The sequence below is a fragment of the Pyxicephalus adspersus genome, chromosome 11 (genome assembly GCF_032062135.1).
Source record: "Pyxicephalus adspersus chromosome 11, UCB_Pads_2.0, whole genome shotgun sequence".
Taxonomy (NCBI): Eukaryota; Metazoa; Chordata; class Amphibia; order Anura; family Pyxicephalidae; genus Pyxicephalus; species Pyxicephalus adspersus.
Window position 1 is genome coordinate 29,955,826 of NC_092868.1, and position 20,270 is coordinate 29,976,095.

At 36.7% G+C, this 20,270-nt stretch overlaps 1 protein-coding gene across 4 annotated transcripts in view; it reads right to left on the reverse strand.

The window, feature by feature from the left end:
* The window catches only part of ARHGEF12 (Rho guanine nucleotide exchange factor 12), an 89,735-nt gene that overhangs the window by 22,864 nt on the left and 46,601 nt on the right, over window positions 1–20,270 (reverse strand). For all 4 annotated transcript variants that reach the window (XM_072427143.1, XM_072427141.1, XM_072427139.1 and 1 more), the window contains 9 exons: window positions 19,072–19,177; window positions 18,827–18,964; window positions 18,250–18,282; window positions 13,627–13,741; window positions 5,847–5,952; window positions 5,400–5,600; window positions 5,181–5,313; window positions 2,788–2,823; window positions 2,134–2,288 (listed from right to left, as the gene is read on the reverse strand). In XM_072427143.1, the coding sequence (XP_072283244.1) occupies window positions 2,134–2,288; window positions 2,788–2,823; window positions 5,181–5,313; window positions 5,400–5,600; window positions 5,847–5,952; window positions 13,627–13,741; window positions 18,250–18,282; window positions 18,827–18,964; window positions 19,072–19,177 (1,023 nt within the window). The remainder of the gene's footprint in view (window positions 1–2,133; window positions 2,289–2,787; window positions 2,824–5,180; window positions 5,314–5,399; window positions 5,601–5,846; window positions 5,953–13,626; window positions 13,742–18,249; window positions 18,283–18,826; window positions 18,965–19,071; window positions 19,178–20,270) is intronic.

Genomic DNA, 20,270 nt, shown 5'->3' on the forward strand with positions numbered 1-20,270 from the left:
CAGGATGTTTTAAATGGGGACAGCAAAATCACAGCACTTCTAAGGGTATCAAAAAAAGATTGTGTGACACAGAATATCAGTTGGTTATAATTTAGTGGTTTTAGCAGCCTATATATATAGCATATATAACCAAATATCAGCTTTTCAGTTAGACCAAAGTCATTCACCAATGCTCGATGGTCAAACCCCAATACATTTACCAGATGAACCATTCTTCATGGATTCACATGTTTTAGAGAATACATACACTGGGTGAGAACTAAGTCTACGTGTCAACCTATATACATATTCACAATATGCTGTCATTTCTATCAGGTTATGTTAATGTGAGATGCATCAGAACAAAAAACTGTAAAAATAATATACAATTATAATATCACAGCTGCTAAATTGTGTATGTCAGTAAAGTAATCTATTTATAAGAACAAATTTTAACATCAATCAAATCTGAATCTAGATAACATAATTTGAGCTTTTAGCCTCACAGTAAAGTGAAGGGGCTGACACTTCTGGATTTGTGTGAACATGTCACACTTTTCTTTATCCATGTGACAATCCTGATGTCTTGTGATTGGCCCAAATTGGTAACCAAGTTTTAAGGGCAAGTTCTTTTTTGTTTTTTAATGATGAACTCTTTATGTAGTTAACTTTGTCCTAAAGTCTTCAATAAATCCATTAATCCCCTCAGTATATCCTGATTTATCTTTTTTGTGTTGTGCCCATTGGTACAAGAGACGTCTCATTCTAATTTTCTACAACTGCCCAATGACATCTGCAGACCTTGTGTATAGCATGATTTGGTGCAGCATTTTACCTAATTGCACCTTGTCAAGGTGTGAAGAGGAAGGGGAGGGGAAAAAATAAAAAAAATAAAAAAGGGTGAATTTGAAATTACTGTGGAAATGTCTGTTTTTTTAAACTCTGTTGTAGGTTAATTGAAATGTGAAAAGATAAACATTAAGAATTGGTAATTGGGGGAAAAAAGGGAAATGCCTAAATGTCTTAGTGTATCTGTAACTCCTCTCCTTTACTTGCCTAAAATCCAAGGCAGGGGGGAAACACCAGCCAGTATGAATCTTCTTGAAGTATAGCAACATTTCTGCTGGTAAGTGCCATTTACTCCTGAACCTTTCATTGGATGTGACAAAGTTGATTTGGGTACTATGTGCCTTTTTGTGTTTCTTTTCCATATATTTCAAATTTTTAAAACTCATGGAACAATTTTGCAATAAAGAAATGGTCACGCTACTCTTTTTTATGAATAGATTCTCTCTAAGCTGTGAAATCTACAAACCTTAAGAAGGATGCCGCTACACATACTGAGCATTCTCCAGAGGATGGAGTCCTCTTTTTCTGAACGAAGCTGCAGCAGAAGAATCACTTTGGCTGCTTTTGAGTCATGATGCTGCATACAATGTGCTCTAGGGGAGTATTATGCAGGAAATGAGTCCTGGTTAACTTCCTTTTTTGTTAACTCTCTGCAATTAGTCCCAGACCACGCAACGCGTCATAAAAAACAAAACCTTTGCACTCAATAAGCATTAATGGTAATGAAAGGCAAAGGCCAGGAGAAGATGGACACCCTGAGGGGATAATGACATTGATGCTTTTTAACCACTGATGTAACTTTTACTGTGAAACAAGAGGTCATTATAAAAGAACTACTGAGGTAAGTGTTAGCCACAAGTGCCATCTGGGCACATAGGAGCAAATAACCCTTTTTTACTAGTCTTTTTATATACTCCTTACCAACAAGCTGTCAGGAGCAGCACTAATCAGACCATCAATTTAACTCTATTATTGCAGCTTTAGACAGAGAAAAGCATACAGATTATGTGCTTCTTATAAAAATGGCTTTCAAGGCAATAGGTTTTATGTGCGGTCTTATTTACAAATGGGAGATGCACTTTACAACAATGGGATACTGCTGGAGCCTACTTACGAACTCACAAATTCCCTTTCCAGAAAAAATGTCTACAGACTCAATGTTTTCAAAGTCAGAAGACAGTAGACTGGGTTGTAAAAATACATTACTATTGTCCTAAAAGGGATAGATTCTAAAAATTCTTGCTTTGGCTGTCCAGTACTTTACAGTATGCCCGCATGATTTGTTGCTTACAAATTTCCTCTTACCATTTATGACCTCTTGCTGTTTAATCTCATGTGGTTTCAGACCCTGTAGAATCTCTCTGCTAACAAGTTGCTGCCAGTTCGGAGGATCCATCTCCCGGTCAAAATCATACAGTTCATCTTCACTTTGAGTTTCACCAAGACCCAGACTGTCCAATCTACAAGAGTGTAGAGGTGATTAGCATACAAGCTTTTACTGCAACTTTTGGAGACATTGCACTGATGTAACTGCAAATGATATGCAGTACAAAAAAAAATGTAATAATATGAGAATTAGGCACTGATATCCACATCGGTCTTTGCATCACAAAAAAAGTAATAAATCAGCACCAACCCCATGGGAAATCCAACATGATAAAAAAACTCTGCTACCCAAGTACTACAATGCCTTTAAGAACGTGTAATGACCCTGTGTGAACCTCTACACAACCATCAGTTATCCCAAAATTGCAAAGGTATTTTAATTGGTCATTTGACACCTCCTGGAATGATACAATACATAAAAACATCTGAGTGGGAAAGAGTTATCCGTGACCTCCACAGAATACTAACTGGCAGGACTAAAAGCAACTAATTACTTTAACACCTACCCAACGCTGTATATTTCAATGGCATTTATTATTATGCAAGAACCTGACAAAAAGACAAGGTACTCACTTTCGGGAAGCTTTTGGTGTTCCCAGTTCACTCCCCCTAATAATGAGAAAAGAGTTACAACAGGTCCTTAAAAGTAATTGTTCTATATGCATCATATGTTACAAAGTTTTAACAGAATGGGAAGGGTTAGAACTTCTGTCAGGGTTATATTGCTCTGCAATTGGAGAAATTTCTTTCTTCATTGAAACCCTAGAAAAGTCCCAAAAACCAATAGGAGGATTATTTGTAAAATATACCATCAAGGACATAGAAATCTGATACTTTGGGGCTATACTGCAACATATACTTCAGAACTGAATATTGACATTCACAAAATAATTGCAGGCCACCATTCAATTTAAATAAAAACTAGAGCATGATCATCACATACAGAGGAATCGGACTTCAAGAACAATAAAATACTTTTTTAAACACAAAATGAGAACCAAAGGAAGAAACCCAATATAAAGGCCCTACCGTGGAACAAAACCCTCAATACTTACCTGTCCCGAAACTGTTGCAAAGCTCAAGCATCTTCTTTTACTCCTCCATGTGATCTTCGGCCATCCTAGTTAGGATGACATAACTCAAAACACAGGTTTGCATGAGTTTATTTAGTCCAAGCAAAGTGGGGAAAGTTGGGATTGCTGTGTATCCTGGCAACTCAGCTTTTTTGACAGTTCCAAGGAGCGATCGGGCAGGTAGAAAGGATTCTTGCAGAAGGGACATTGCCTCTTCTGCTTTACGATAACAAATAGGTCATGTCAAAGAAAAGGGTTAAAGAATAAAGGGAAAGACAAGTCTAGTCTCCCAGTCCTGAACTGTCAAGACAAACATTGGGCTCAACAGGTAAGGTTATACTTGCAGATAAGGAAGTGCTCAATGAAAATTGCATATAAAAAAAAAAGGTACCATAATTCCTCAGTACAGACACTGTCACCTTCATGACAGAGGGCTTTGCAGCAGTAATGCAACTTAGAGCTCCAGCTACTATGGTAAGCACGGAAATATCAACATCTGATAGCAGAAGCAGCAACAGGAGAATGCTTGCTTGATGTGCAATGGAAGGAAAAAGAGCAGAGAAAATGTATCCAGCAAAAGGCATTAGCACACAAGTTCATAAGCACTGCCCCCCACCACTGCGGACAAGCAGGGAATTTGAAAAGGCACCTAAAGACTTAATTTGAGGTAGTTCTTGGTGCTAGGTTTGGAACTGCATATTCACGGAGTGTTTAGATACCGGAAAAGTGCAGAGGCAATATCAATGCTTCTGGACCTAGCAAGTTGTTTGCAACTAACTAATGCCAGAAGTGGACAATGCCAAACAAGGAACACAGTGCACAAGAGTCACCTCCAAGATGTTGCAACAACAACAAGTTCAGCAGGATCAGAAAGAATCAGGGAGAAATACAAAAAAATTGCTAGAAAAACAAAGTCTTTTGCACAGAAGAGCTGGTAAAAAGTCCATTCCCTTGTGACACTAGTAAAAAAAAATGGCTTGCTGGTAATAAGAAAGGTTATCCAGTGATGGCCTACAATTTGTTTGCATTTGTCCGTTTCTTCTGAAGGTGGAAGTACGGACATTTATTCTATTGTACTGGAGTTGGAACCCTTGTCAGGTTTTGCATTGTTGTCTAGGTCAGAGTTGAGGTGATTTTTCCCAGTATACCAGGATGTGACTAGATTTAACTAAAAGTAGCATGTCCCCAGTAGGGACTATTCCCTATTCTTTGTCTTTTTTTCAGAAGTGGTATTTAAAGCATGTTGTAAGTTTTTTAAAAAATGTTTTGTGCTGTGCGCATTACAATGAAATCTTACAAAGATTTTTTTTTTTTTAATATCATGGCTGCTGTATCATATATAGCATTTTATTTCTGCTTTTATTGCTCTTTTGTTCCATACTGGTATTATAATCTTGTTGAAAGCATGCCCTCATTTTAAAGTACAAAGCAATAAAGTATATAGCTGATGGCAACCAATAATGATTGAAAAGTCATTGCTATGTGGTGCTTTAAAAGGGCCAAAAATGGATATTCTGCAAGAACATTACTATGCTGTACAATGGATGAACACCTCAAGGAGTGATATGGAGATGTGAATAGTTTTCCACCTAGTTGGAACTTTCTACTGATTTATGTTCTCTGGAACCAAGTGCAAGTCATCCCATGAGAAGCACAGTGCAACTAATAAAAATGTTTGTTTTGTGACTGGATGATTTATTAGCTAGTCTTTGCTGCTCAGTTATATTTCATAAACTGCATTATAACAAAAATTGTCAAGGGATGACTTGTACTTCTATCAAGAGATTACAGCTAGAGAAAGAGAATTTTTGATATTGGCTAGAAGAAAAAGTAAAACACAAAAGGTACAATGTTTTAAAAAGTCCACTATTGCAAACCAGCATGAATGCTCACCGATCTGTCTCTTTATTCTCTTCCTGCAATAGGTCTAATGGGGAAGAAGGGAAATCAAACAGAGAACCAGAGGTCCGTGAGCTTCCATCACAGGAATCTGTGGAATAAACTCCATCTGTGGCAAATTTTGTAACTAAAAAAAAAAAAAAAAAAAAAATGAACAACATAGTTTTAGAAGAAACAGATTTGTGGGGAGAAAATGAGGGGATATCTTCTTACCACCTTCCTGTTCCCGGCTACCATCAGGTGAGTTATACGCTGATCCTGTACTAGGTGGCGGAGAAAACAGATTAAAAGATCCATCAGGACCATCCATGGAGCCTCCACTTGTACGCAATCTGCCTTCTGCCGGCTCAGGACTGCTGGATGAGGATGTCGATAAGTGCTTGGGGTGTTTTTGCATTTGCATAGCCCTAGAAACTGTAGCAAATATCAAACAATTACATAAAATATTTCTGGATAGTGCATACGCTAGTTCATTCATTCCTGGCATATGCAAGGGATTGCTCTGTCTCTTTCTGCAACCTGCTGAATCGAGCATTCGATAAAGGGCCCACTCCAAACTTCATCAATTTTTTCCGACAAGTGTCTCCCTATATATACAGACATTGTTTCCACAAATACTACTTTCAGCTGCTGAATGCCAATCCAATAAATCATACATACTGGCATTACTATCTTGTCGGCTAGGCCTCCTTGGAGGTCCCAGGATGCTGGAAAGTCCTCTACGTTTCCACTTTTCTTCTCCTTCTTTTTCTTTCTTCATGCTCTGCTACAAATGATAAAAACAAATCACAAAGAAATACATCAGATGCATGAGATCATTGTGTTACAAACTTTTCAGCTGCAACCAATATAGACAAACCCAGTCTATATTTTCTTTAATAAGCCATATTATAATATAGAGAACAACCATTAATAAGACAAATCTCTATGCAGAGTATTCAGAAGGACAGAATAAATCAGAAAAAAATGCATGTTACGAATGCCACCAAAGTTAAAAAAAATCCTTCACCTATAACAGCCAATTGAGCTGCATACTAAATGGATATAAAATGTCAAACATTCCAAGCTCTGCACAAAAAAAATACCATTTTAAACTTTTATAAATGACAGTAGTACCTTTTATTACAAATTAACAGGTTTACATTTTACAAGGTTTTAGGGGCACAGAATGACTGAATTCCAGCTTTCAACCAGAACTTGGCATGATGAAAGCCAAGTAGTTATTATTGCCATCTTTTAGCGCTCTCAGATTTTACATATAAAAAGTGTATGCACAACTCTGCTGCCTGTTTTGGTCTGCTAAATTTACCATAGAAAAGTTTTTTTAATATAATAAAAAGATATCCAGTGTCTTGTGCACACTCCCTGTGTTCTCTCAAAAGGTCTAACTTGCCAATGCAGTTGTTAACTTGGGGGAACAAAATGGTTTATCTCTATGTCATGGAGTATAGAATATGGTGGGTCTAAATCGATGGCAAATGTAAACAGGCAGGCCTGACAACACTACAATCACTAAAGCAATTTGTGTTGTCAGCCCACAACATAACTTAGAAGCAGAGTGTACATTTAAAAGGTCAACATGTATTTCCCAAAAGTCATAGGGCTTTAGAGGGATGAAACATTGGAAAGTGTGCAAATATTGCAGAGATTCACCACAATATGTTTACATTTGTCTATTTTGACCTGACATACACTAAACCCCAGCAGGTGTGAACTTAGATTAACAATCTGTAAATCTGATCTGTAGTTGCAACTAACAAGTAAGAATTCTCACTTTCTAAAATCTCTAGAAATAGAGTGAACTACAATTAACTCCATAAATATTTGGACAGAGACAACTTTTTTCTAATTTTGGTTCTGTACATTACCACAATTAATTTTAAATGAAACAACTCAGATGCAGTTGAACTGCAGACTTTCAGTTGTAATTATGTGGGTTGAACAAAAAGATTGCATAAAAACGTGAGGAGCTGAAGCCTTTTTTTAAGACAATCACTTCATTTCAGGGGCTCAAAAGTAATTGGACTATTGACTCAAAGGCTATTTCATGGGCTGGTGTGGGCAAATCTTTTGTTATGTCATTATAAATTAAGCAGATAAAAGGCATTGAGTTGATGTGAAGGTAGGTGCTTGTATGTGGAAGATTTTGCTGTGGACAACATGTGATCAAAGGAGCTCTCCATGCAGGTGAAACAAGCCATCATTAAGCTGCAAAAACATAAAAACCCATCAGAGAAATTGCTACAATATTAGGAGTGGCAAAATCTACAGTTTGGTACATCATGAGAAAGAAACAAAGCATTGGTGAACTCAGCAACGCCAAAAGACCTCGACGTCCATGGAAAACAACAGTGGTGGATGATCGCAGAATCATTTCCATGGTGAAGAGAAACCCCTTCACAACAGCCAACCAAGTGAACAACACTCTCCAGGAAGTAGGCGTATCGATATCCAAGTCTACCATAAAGAGAAGACTGCATGAAAGTAAATACAGAGGGTGCACTGCAAGGTGCAAGCCACTCATAAGCCTCAAGAATAGAAAGGCTAGACTGGACTTTGCCAGAAAAAAAACACATCTAAAAAAGCCAGCACAGTTCTGGAAAAACATTCTTTGGACAGATGAAACCAAGATCAACCTTTACCAAAATGATTTACAGCTCATGATACAAAGCATACCACATCATCTGTAAAACATGGCGGAGGCAGTGTGATGGCTTTGGCGTGCATGGGCTGCCATGGCACTGGGACACTAGTGTTTATCCATGATGTGACACAAGACAGAAGCAGCCGAATGAATTCTGAGGTGTTCAGAGACATACTGTCTGCTCAAATCCAGCTAAATACAGTCACATTGATTGGAAGGTGTTTCATAATACAGATGGAGAATGACCCAAAACATACAGCCAATGCAACCCAGGAGTTTAATAAAGCAAAGAAGTGGAATATTCTTGAATGGCCAAGTCAGTCACCTGATCTGAACTTGTTGAAGACTAAACTTCTGACAGAAAGGCCCACAAACAAACAGCAACTGAAAGCCGCTGCAGTAAAAGCCTGGCTGAGCATTAAAAAGGAGGAAACCCAGCATCTGGTGATGTCCATGAGCTCAAGACTACAGACTGTCATTACCAGCAAAGAGTTTTCAACCAAGTATTAGAAATGAACATTTTATTTTCAGCTTTTTAATTTACCAATTACTTTTGAGCCCCTGAAATGAAGTGATTGTAGAAATGAACATTTTATTTTCAGCTTTTTAATTTACCAATTACTTTTGAGCCCCTGAAATGAAGTGATTGTGTAAAAAAAAAAAAAAAAAAAGGCTTTAGTTCCTCACATTTTTATGCAATCTTTTTATTCAACCCACTGAATTAAAGCTGAAAGTCTGCAATTCAACTGCATCTGAGTTACAACAGTTACAGATATACAACAGTCATCCCAATAAAATTCTGTATAGATTAGCTGCCTGGGAAGGTGTCAAACACAAAAACTGTGAGCAGGCAGCAGGGACAGGCTATGTCTCTTCCGCACACAATTTTCTGTTGAATGTACACTGACCCGTGCTTGCACAAATCCATGTACAATCCTTTCTTTTAATATTCGGATAACCTTGCATATACACACGTCCTTACTCTGGTTGTTACACTCACTACTCTATGTTATGGAGTCAGCAATGGTAGTTGTGCAAATATCCATGACATTTTAGGTGGGGAAATTTGTGCTTTACAGAAGAAAGAGAACATTTCTCAAAGGGAGTGAAAAGTTCACTGCATCTCTGGTAAGATCAACAGGGATTTTCTTTACTTGATGAAAGTAGCATGAAAATTTGCCATCACATTTAAGGAGTGATTAGCTGAAAATATATTACATTTAGGTTCACTATGTGTTCAGTTTCAGAAGACTTCAGGCCAAAATAATATCAGGTGAATAGCCCATTACAAAGTACATTTACAAATCTAGATTTGCTAAAATATTCTTTTTCTACAGTACTTTTTACCTAGTCTGATGTCTGGCATTATCATTTACCTCACCTTCTATGAGCTCACGTCATCCTGGGCCTTTTACTAAATAGTGGTGAACTAGGGGAAACAGTTGTGAGCTAAATCCTATCAGTATTCTTCTTGTCAGTAGATAAAAATGTCAGTAGAAAAAACTGTTTCCAAAGTTTGGTATTGCTTTTTTGGTCTGGAGCTGTACATGTTGCCAAAAGTAGAGGAATGATTTTAGTTCCTGCGTCGACTATTACAACCCACAAACTTGGATACCGCACATGTGTAATCTCTCATGCTGTTCTGCACATCATCAATGAGGTACCTGTATGGCAATGAATGCTGGGGTATGTTCCTGACACTCATTAGAACAGAGGATGTCGCTTGGATAGGAAGCAAAACTTCATTGTTGCAGATTAAGTACCGTTTAATGTAATTACAACTAGATTTATAATGACTTTGATGAACAACTTTACAGATTATCAGTAAGTTTACAGAGTTTTTACAAACCATGCAACAAAATGCTTATAAAACTACAATGTTTCCTCCCTGACATGCAGCTATAAATTTAGGTAACTGAAAGCCTCAGCCATGGATATGTTTAAAGATTCAAGTCGAATAAATGCCATGTGTATTAAAAGATCACATGAACCTTCACATCTATTCAAAGTAAAAATGAGCAGATAAATTAATGCCAATTAAAGTGATAGAGCCGAGTGAAAAACCTCTCTACTATAATAGTCATTTACACCCCAGAGACACAATCTGTAACTTCTTTGCTGCCAAGTGGTAGAACCTTTATTACAATAAATAGTTACAACCCTAGACCTTCTCATGACATATTGCTCACCCAATGCTATAATCATATTAAGCTAGCCAGTCAGCAAGGTATAAATGGAGCGGCACAATATAGGTGGTCTACAGGGCCAGAAAGTGTGATTCTGGTCCCACTTATCTTCTACGCTGCTCATCAAATTCTATACCGCTGACACACGTCTTAAATTACCTTCTGAAACTGAGCTGCAATACCATTTGAGTGACAATAAAGGATACCAGTAATGCCCAACTCCTAATAGGAATTCTTTATATTTTGATTTATGATGCTATAGGCCTCTTACATTATTTATATTCAGGGTACAATTATGAGTTAACTTAGAAAATGTCAGGTTATATGTACTTGGTATTCTTGTTCTGATTCAGAGCTGCAGCAGTACCTGCAGTGAATGATGAAACTCCTATCCCAGGAGCTGATGAAAATTCCTCTAATCATGGGAAGGGCATGAAGAAGGATTTAATGATGGATCAAATTATATTTAGTGTAATATTACATTGCTCAGCACCAATAAAAGAAAGACGTTCTCAGAGACCGGCTTCATCTCCTGCTACAGGCTAAACGTTTTATGAAACGAGACTTCTCCCTACAAGTGGTGCATCCTAAACAGGTAAACAGGTTATAATATTTATTGCAATGCTTCACTTTTGCCTGGAGTTCTTCTTTTCTTTTAAATCCTGGAAAAGTCTTAACAGGAAATCCTAAGATAAAATTGCATTACTTGATGTTCAATAACAATGCGACAAATTTGGGTAGTATAACCGAGGAATAGAACTGCACTTATATCACCGAGAACGTCATCTGTTTGCGTCTATGTAAACCCAATCATTAAGCTTTAATGTGGTACACTTATTTCAGACGTTATTTTTAATATGTTTAAATCTGAAGTTTTGATTAAAATAAAAATGGGTGAATCTGCCTTGAAGGTATTTGACAATAATGTGTCCCTATCTTCAGTTTGAACTTTCATGTTGAAAACCCCAACACACAGGGGCTGTGGAGACACATATAATCGGACAAGAATCATCTGGTGTGTATACATAGCCTTAGACTGTGTTAAGGATAAATAACAACTATAGATCCATGACTGCTTTAAAAATACAAAGTAATATTAAACACAAGTAAATAATAACAATAACAACGGAAATTATCTCAGACCTAGACAGTAGCATAACTACACTGATCTACTCAACTACAGAAAGCAATAAATCTACAGCAAGCCTTCAAAATACAAAACACTTCTGGAACAAGTCTGACAACATCCTAAATTCACTGCCCTTTATGGCCCCCCTTGCCTAATTTCAGGCCCCACTAAACAATGACCTATTCATATTTATTTATGCCACCATTTATCACTGATTATTCTGATAGTTCTGATAGTTGGAGTTGATAGTTGAACTAGTTACAACACAATTTTTAATAGGTAGGAGGTAATTTTTTTTTCCTATTTAGCATATAGGTTCTTAAATCTGTGTTATCTAGTATTGAAACTCCTATTTGTGTATTGCACCATATTGCCAATGAATTACAAAAACAGGATTTTCTGCATCACAATATAAAATGGAATTGGAAGTACTGACTTGATGTGTTACAGGAACTGTGAGTGACATTATCAGTAAGTGTACCTCTAACTCTATGTTTTGATCCCAAAAAAACAGCAAAAATCTAACTAGTGGTAGCTAGCTTGCACCTTAGTTACTTACTTACTTTAATATAGTAGTTAGTATAGTTACTTTTTTAATATAGTACAATACCTGAGATTTTCTATTAGTTCTTTAGTACCTAGTTATCCATATGTAAAAATCACACAAAAATAATAACATCTTTAGAAGTCGCTGGTGGTGATGAGGATTTTCCCAGTCTAGATTTCCTTCCATTTTCTAAGCCCAGTCAAAGTAAATAGCTTGATTTCACATACACACAACATGAACAGTCATTCACAAATTTCAGGGAACACGCTTCTACTTTTTTTTAGAGGGAGTACAAAATTCATACAGGGCAAACCTATTGAAGACATCAAGCACATCAAGCAAGGTTTGGAAAAGTTATACATGACATAAATGTTGACCGCTGAGCGTTAATAGCAGTAAAATTGTTGAGTGAGGTAATAAGATAAAGAAACAAAAGATTCTATGTTGCCCATTTCCCTGAGAAGCACACCAATTATTCCATAATTACCACAGTATGAAATGCTCACTGTATTAACTCCATCTGGTACATGATAAACATGAGCATAGTCAAGGCAGTGAGCTTTAATTCCAGTGCAATGCTAAAAACCAACAAACAAATCTTGACTATAGTGCACTTGTGTTTTATTTAAACGGGCTAAACTTCTGAAGCTGCATTCTAAAATGTTCGTTTGTAAGAAAGTCTTAAATAGCGTTTTATTTAAAGGGTCGCCCAGGCACAAATTTCAATTATCATTGTTAATTAAGTGCCTAAAGAAGCTCTGAAGCCATTCCACACAGAAAAATAAATATTAAAGGCCCCTGTCTTCATCAACTGAAGTATCTTTATACCAGGTTTACCCCTGCATGGGTGTGAAAGCACTAGCTTGGCACAAGAATATTCAGCCTCCTGACTATGGAGTTGCCCAGCTTAGCCAGTACAGGCTCTCTGCCAGTATATCCGTAAATGATTTCACAAATGTTCCTTTCAAATACCCAAAGAGACAATAGGCCTGATTTATTAAAGATCGCCAAGACTGGAGAGGTTAGACTATCATGGGAGAACCAGTTATCCAGCAAACATGGAATAGATCTGGTCCAGGACTGAAAACATTTGCTAACTAATAGCAAATAATTTGGATTCCAGGCTTGATGTCCCACCCAGATTCTCCAATGATAGTGTATCATCTCAAGTGTGAAAGAGCTTTAATAAATTACGCCCAATCTCTGTTGTGAAAAGCCTTCCCAAATGCAGCGTTCTCCCAGAATTTATTAACCTGGGTAGGGAGAAGCTGTAGGTGGACCCACACATGCCAAATTTATTGCTCCCAGTTGTTTGTGCCATAGGTACCCACTAACCCCTATAATTCTGTCAGTTTTTAGTTTAGTTTTACTGTTTAGTATCCACCCAAAAACAGCCGGGGTGGTTAATGGAAAGGGCTCACACGTTCAACCATATATATGTTCAACCAAGTATATGTGCACTATGCATTATCTTGCTCCTTGATCTCAGCATGGATAACAATACCAATGCTGAAAAATTAATTTCCACTGCCAGAAATAGTTTTATCTATGGACTGGCAAACATGTGAATCAAAAGGTAAATGTGAAAAGATTATAGATATCAATGACCTATTGCAGCACAACTTACTAGCAACATTTGCTAGAATCATTGTGTTATTACTAATTTTAGCTATCAGAAATGCCCATTTTCTTTATATTTCCGTTTCTTTGAAAACTTGTAAACATTAAAACCATACAAATGTGAAAATTTGGGTTATCTGATGCCACAACATATCTAATGGGCTCATATTAGAACAGGACAAATTTTAGCTTGTTTTCCCAGGCTTCTGCCTCATACTAAACAAACCACAAAGATCACTTTAAATTTACATAGAAACGATGATATAAAGATTATAACTGGTATATCAGAATATTTCCTTTCAACCAAGTAATACCTTAATTTTTGGTAGGAAACCAATACGGCCCCTCCTCTGTTCAAGCATCCTAGGTTCCTTCACTTTCACTCCAAGATGTTTCATGTAGGTCAGGATCACGTACTGTATGGTGCCACTTTTAAGAAATATAAAGAATGACAACAGTGTCAAATATAGTGAAAGATTCATACAAGAATATATGCTGCACTGACTTTTGAGGTAAGACTGATTCTTTCCAAGTAAGACATGCAGTTTAAAAACTTCTGTAATTTTTTTTTTTTTGGATAAAGTGCTAGTGATATGAATCCCAAAATGTATTGGGACACAGGTTCTGGAGATAACGGTTTTAAAGTAATTTCATTGCATTTCATGTTTTGTTGTTGTGGAGGCAAAGCTCCTCATTAGGACACAAGAGAACCTGGAGTGTATATTCTGACACTCTGTACATTCCAATATACCATGATGTGCAGTCTAAGAACAAAGAAGGTGTAAAATCCTCATTTTCTCTGCAAAACACAGATAAAATTTCTAGTTCAAGCAGCAGATAGAGGAGTTATCTCGGATTGACTTACTTAGATTACCCAGTACAGTATACAAAAGGAAGATTTTTCAGCTACTCATCTGGCTCATTAGTCTTTTTAGGAAGGAAGGTAGCAACTTCCCTATTGAATACCTGCCCTTTGAGAAGTCAGCAAGAGCTGTGTCCAGGCCCATTTTATAACAGGCTATGATGTGCTGCACTTCAATGGCACCAGAACCAAGGAAGAACGATGATATAGTGCTAAAATGCCAGTTTGCAGGGTAGAACAGGAATCTTGTGGCCTGAGAGAGTGAGCAGGACAGACCATAACTGAAGTGATGCCCGGGTGCTCCAAACAAAACAGTATTACATTGTGGCTCACACAGAAAGAAATACAAGGGGAGCTTTTACAAGAGCTGTCATCCCAAGAAAAAGCAGCACAGGGACCTCTGCACTTACAAACAGGAAAGCAGGGACAGAGTTCTGTGAATGTATTCAAAGAATCAATTAATGCAGAAAGCCACATTAAAAAAAACAAACATATTTTTAATTTCCGTCTGGACAGTATATTTTGCCACTCTGTGTACCCCAGATTAAAATGTAATGCAATCTTAAAAGAAGGAAAGTGTAAAGTTACCAATTTCCTGTCATAAGTTGGAATTCACTAAAAAAAAAAATTCAATAAACACTGCCACTTTGGTAATTTTTTTTATGAATACTTTACCCTCCTAGAGGTATTCCTGAGTGTGGCCCGGGGTGGATTTTACCTGCAAATAGCAGTAATCTCAAGTAATACTCGGGGAAGCTTTTATCTAAAAAAAAAAAAAAAAAAACACCTACCTGGCTCCGTTGTCGTCCCCCGTCATCCTGCTTCCTCTTCAATCTCCAGCCGGCAAATGCAGCGACGATCTCCGGGGGATTCCCGGTGATGTGGGTGCACCTGTCAGTGCCGGCGGGCGGATCAACAAGAAATTTAAATACTTTTGTATTGGATTCAATACAAAATTTCAGTATTGAGTATACAAAGAAATACAAAGGAAATATTCCTTTCAATACAAAGAAATATTCAATACATATATAAATATATATATATATATTATAATATACATGCTACTGTAAACTTACATTACATGTTTAGATATTTTTTTATTTTTTTTATTTTTTTTGTTAAAGTTTATGTATATTACATTTAATAAATATTGGTGAGTTATACCCAATAATTATAGCCTACCATGAAAAATACATTTCCATGCAAAAAATTGTACCGCTTTTTGCATGGAAATTTGCACAGAATTAAGACCGCTAGGGGGGTTAAAATAAAAAAATTACTAAATAAACAAGCTGGAGACAGTGAATTTGTTAGATGCAACACAACAGACAAACATGCTATAAATAATAGCATTTAACAAATTCACTAACACAACTATTATCTGCAAATTTTAAAAATTCACTAACTGCTGTCATCACCTCCTACAAGACTTTTTGGTTTTAAATTAGTGAGATCTCTCTTCTGTGTTGGGTAACTTAATTGCAAACCAGTTTAAACCAAAGTTTATTTTGGTAATAAAGAAAAAAAGATGCAAAATTTACTGCCATTCCCCATCAGTATGATTTTTTTAAAAATGATTACTGCAGATAAAACCTTGTACTAAACTATGCTTGCTCAAAAGGAACATAGCATTCCTAACATAATTTTAATGACAGATGTGTTACAGCACTGCTACACAACTAGTCTAAGTGAATGTGGGACCACAGATTATATTTATTTGTAATAGATAATGTTTACTTTTTTCATTATGTGCCAAACTGGCACAACTATCGCTCCACGGAGACTTGGCAGAGCTTGTGGTATTATCTGGCAGCTAACTATCAGGTAACCCTCCAGTAGTTGTAGACTAATTTCTATTACAGCTATTACAGCAAAAAAAAAAATAAATGAAAACCTGAGCAATAGCTTTTAAGATTTGGATAATGTGTGTGAATATTAGAACCTGCCAATTTCTATGTCAAATCATTATTGCACTGTTTACATTTGGGAGATTTCTCTTCCCCTCATGTTTGTTTCATGGTCGTTGGATAGGATTATGGCAACTTAGACACGGAGCAATAAAAGGATACTTTTCTACAGTTACCAGGAGGTTACTACACCCTCTGTACCCATAAGGGACAGTTTATCTCCATGTGGCTGTCAAGCACAACCACCAAGCACTGTCCATTCAATTGTGCATAATAGCAGAAAAAAAATTCAAAAATCTAAGCTTTATTACTGTAAACCAGTGTACGAAATGTTAAGTAGGAATGTGATCATTCACTTGTTATTAAACTGTACCATAGAGGGTTGGCAGTGTTCCACTTTCAATAAAGTTTATGAAGGTTTAACAGTGGGAAATAAAACATGAAAAAAGCAACAAGCTACAACACAGACATGAAACTATACACAGGATTTTTACAGAAGGGGTGAGAAAATGCACATCTGCATACCTGGAGTGGCACTGAAGGTCAAGAAAAAAAAAAAAACAAAACACTGGGGGGAGTGCAAAACTGGGATGGGCGATTAAGAGGGGGAGAGGAAGGGAAGAGAAAAAAAGGGGGGGGGGGACAAGGAGGAAGGATGAGGAGGGCGATGCCACATGTCCCTTGGACCACCTTACAACAGAGATAACAGTCTTGAAGGGAAGAGGCGGGTGGGAATAGAATAACCAAGGTTCCCAGACATGGCAACATTTTTTGAAGCAATCCAAAAGGATGCTAGGAAGCTTTTCTTTTATACAAAAAGAGTCCACCCATCTCAACATATCACTGAAACGGACAAACATTTAAATAGTCGGTTTGCATTAGGATTTGAAAAGAAAGGAAGACCTAAAATGGAGTAAATCCAGCCGAGGATCCTTGAGAATTTAGATATGACATAAGCTTTTTAGTTAGCCAAAAATTATGATTCAGAATCTGGTAAGCATTGGACAGGTCCACCAAGTATACCACATTACTGCTTTCAGAATAAAAATGCTGGACATTTTTAGCAATCATTGATTGTTTGTAGTCTGAGAAGAAGTGGTTAACAATGCTAAACCCTATAAAAAAATACAGTTTAGGCAATTCTTGATGTCGTAGGGATGCTGTGCATTCCGCATACTGTATTAGGTATTACTGTATGAAAGATACTGTATACAGTTATAGATTATACACTCATTCTGTAAGGAGTTCCTAAACATGGCTGAGCTACCAATTATCTGAACTAAGGAATAAGTGGATTTACTGATCGTCTGATGTGCCTGAGGGATACAATTATCTTAACATTCAAATATACATACTCCTGAATGTATGTTATAGAAGGCAGTACAGTTTTAATTGGTGGTTTTCTCTCGACGACTTAAGTCTACAGTGATCATTAAGCTATATATGAACAATCCAAAAATCCTCCATGGATAAAGATTGTTTCATATGATTAACCCAATAAGATACCCCACTTTTTGGAAATTTACAGTATTTAAGGTATAGTATCTCAAGTGCTGGCTTTCCTGATTAAGTTCCTAAATACCCATTAAGATATACTTCTTTGCGCTGGTTCAGCTATGTTTTTTTGTTGTCGATAGCATTGTAAAACTATTAGGAGAAATGGTATATAATATGTTAATAAGTGCAATTGAAACACATTGTTTTTATAATGATGAACACACAGCAATACAAATCTGACAGTGGTTTTAGTCTTCCCCCACACCACCTATATCTTTTTTTCTTTATTCTTGTGTGGCCTTTGACTGCTGGGTTGCTTACCGAAGACCTAACCTGAAGCATATATTATAATTAATGAACTGCGATAGTGGCTACCTCTGAAAAGCAGACAATACTTCCTTCGTTTAAGGATAGATACGAGTGAACCAGAGTGAATTTTGTTTTATCACATTTAAATATGAGGCATTGGTCCTACGCTAACATTTTTTTTGTGGTTTTTTATTAATAACTCTGAAGTTAGCTTATTATATTGCTTTTTTATTTTTTGATTAGCTGCATGCAGGAAGGTATTTTTTTCAGGACTACAGACTAGCATTTAAAGAGTTGTCAAGCACTACTAATAAAATAAATCTATTTGCAATCAATTTTGTACTGATGATGTAGAATCTTACCATTTTTCTTCCTCAGGTGGCTGTGAGGAGAGTCTAGAATACAGAGCAAAGAAACAAAAATCAGACTGCTGGAACATCCAATTTGATACTACATTTTAGAATCTTTGTTGTACTATCAATAGCAACAATGCAACAAGTACACTTAATTGATTCCATTCCCCATCTACATGAACTTGGCTTTCTAAACTGTATACTGAGCACTTAAGAATTGGGTAGCATGAAAAAATAAGGCTGCATTAGGATGGAGAGAATATATACTAATGCTGTGAGCGAGTGTGAGAGAGAGTGCACACTAACACATACATACATTCAAGAGTGCGCGTGTGCCAAAGCAAATAATTTCGCTTTATCAGTTTGGAGTCGGTTTCTTTTTCTTTTTTCCCCTTCATGTGTTGAAATTTATAATAAACCGTGAAAAAGATGAGGACATGTTAGGTAATTTACCACTAAGAAATCTATGTTGTGTCACTCTGTTGATCCTTTTCAAATTCTGTCTACAAAAAGTACCTGTTTAAAATACAAACCTTAATAAAAATAGAAAGTAAAAAAAAAACAAAGAAACAAAAGGTGGACTTACAATATGTCATCAATTTTCTGTAGAATTGGTTCAGCACATAGTCTTTCTTTTTCAAGCGTCTGGCGTTCTCGGGAACGTTCAGCATCAAGTTTGGCTAGTTCACTCTCTGCTAAGGTCAGTCCCATGCTGCGCTTCTGCCTGTCAGGCAAAGATTATTTACAGTTGGGTTTTATTTTTATTTTATTTATTAAATGCCACAAATAATTTATTGATAATTTATGATCAACACACATAAATTATATTACCTGAAGTCTTCCAAAAGTTTTTGGACATCTGGGTACATTTTTTCCTGCATTGTAAGGACATACTGTCGAAGCAATTCTTCTGGTATTAATTCTGGCCGCCTTTTTTCTATTTAAAAAAAGTTTTGGAAAAAAAAAACAGTCAATTCCTTAGCAGAACCCTTACCAATTTATTGCATAATATAGCACTAACTCCTCTCTCTGCTGGTAAAAGTTCTCCTAAAAGTTCTCCACCCTGTTCCCCCCTGCTTTGATACAATCTTTTATGTAGTTGCCAGAGGAAAAGTGAGTACAAGCATAGGAGAATACTGGGCAACCTTTCTCAACCGTTTTCAACCCCGAGGAACCCTTAAAATAGTTTTCAGCCATTCAGTAACACCAGCAATAATCAAATCAATCAGTGGGAATAATGTTATCTGCATTGGTTGGAAGTGGAAAGAATGACCCCTATACATTAAAAAAAATAGTCTTTATATGACTCTTTATTTAAACGTAAAACATGTCTTTTAACCTAAGCACCGTTTTAAGTCAAGGCAAGTGTATTTTTATGTTAATGAAAGTTCTGCATTAACTTCATGCAGCTGGTTCTGCCAAGTGGTATGTAGGCACCAACCTTTGGGAGGTAAACCAGCCACATCTCAGGGAACCCTGGTTGAAATTGGCTGCTAAAAATGTCACAAGTGAGAGCTCCAAGTCCTCTGCAGGTGACATTGCACTCAAGGCAATAATCTAAAAGGGAAGATTTTTGTTGAAAAGGTTGTCCTAGCAACAGAGTCTCAAGACCATTCCACACCCCCTAATACAAATTCACAGTCCGTGTTTTTCAATTTTTACATGCAACATACTCCTAGCCCTTTAATAAAACACCTAAAAGTTTGAGGATTGTAACAGTTTTTATTCTTTGACGAATTTGCCCTTTTTTTTGAGCAATCCCCTCCTCTATAAATCTTGTCCCTTTGTTATACTGTATGTTCATCAGAATGTGATGATTTGACCAAGGATCCAGAAAATACATTATTCAGCAGATAATAAAGCTTTCATTTTGGCACTGCAGTCCTCTGGTTCAGGTGACCCCACTCCATCATTACAGCAATGACAGTTTCCTTGGCAGAGATGAATGTCTTCTATGTTCACAGCTGAACACTGGATAATTGCATCACATTCAAGTGGAACTAAACTCATCTCTCCTACCTCAATCACCG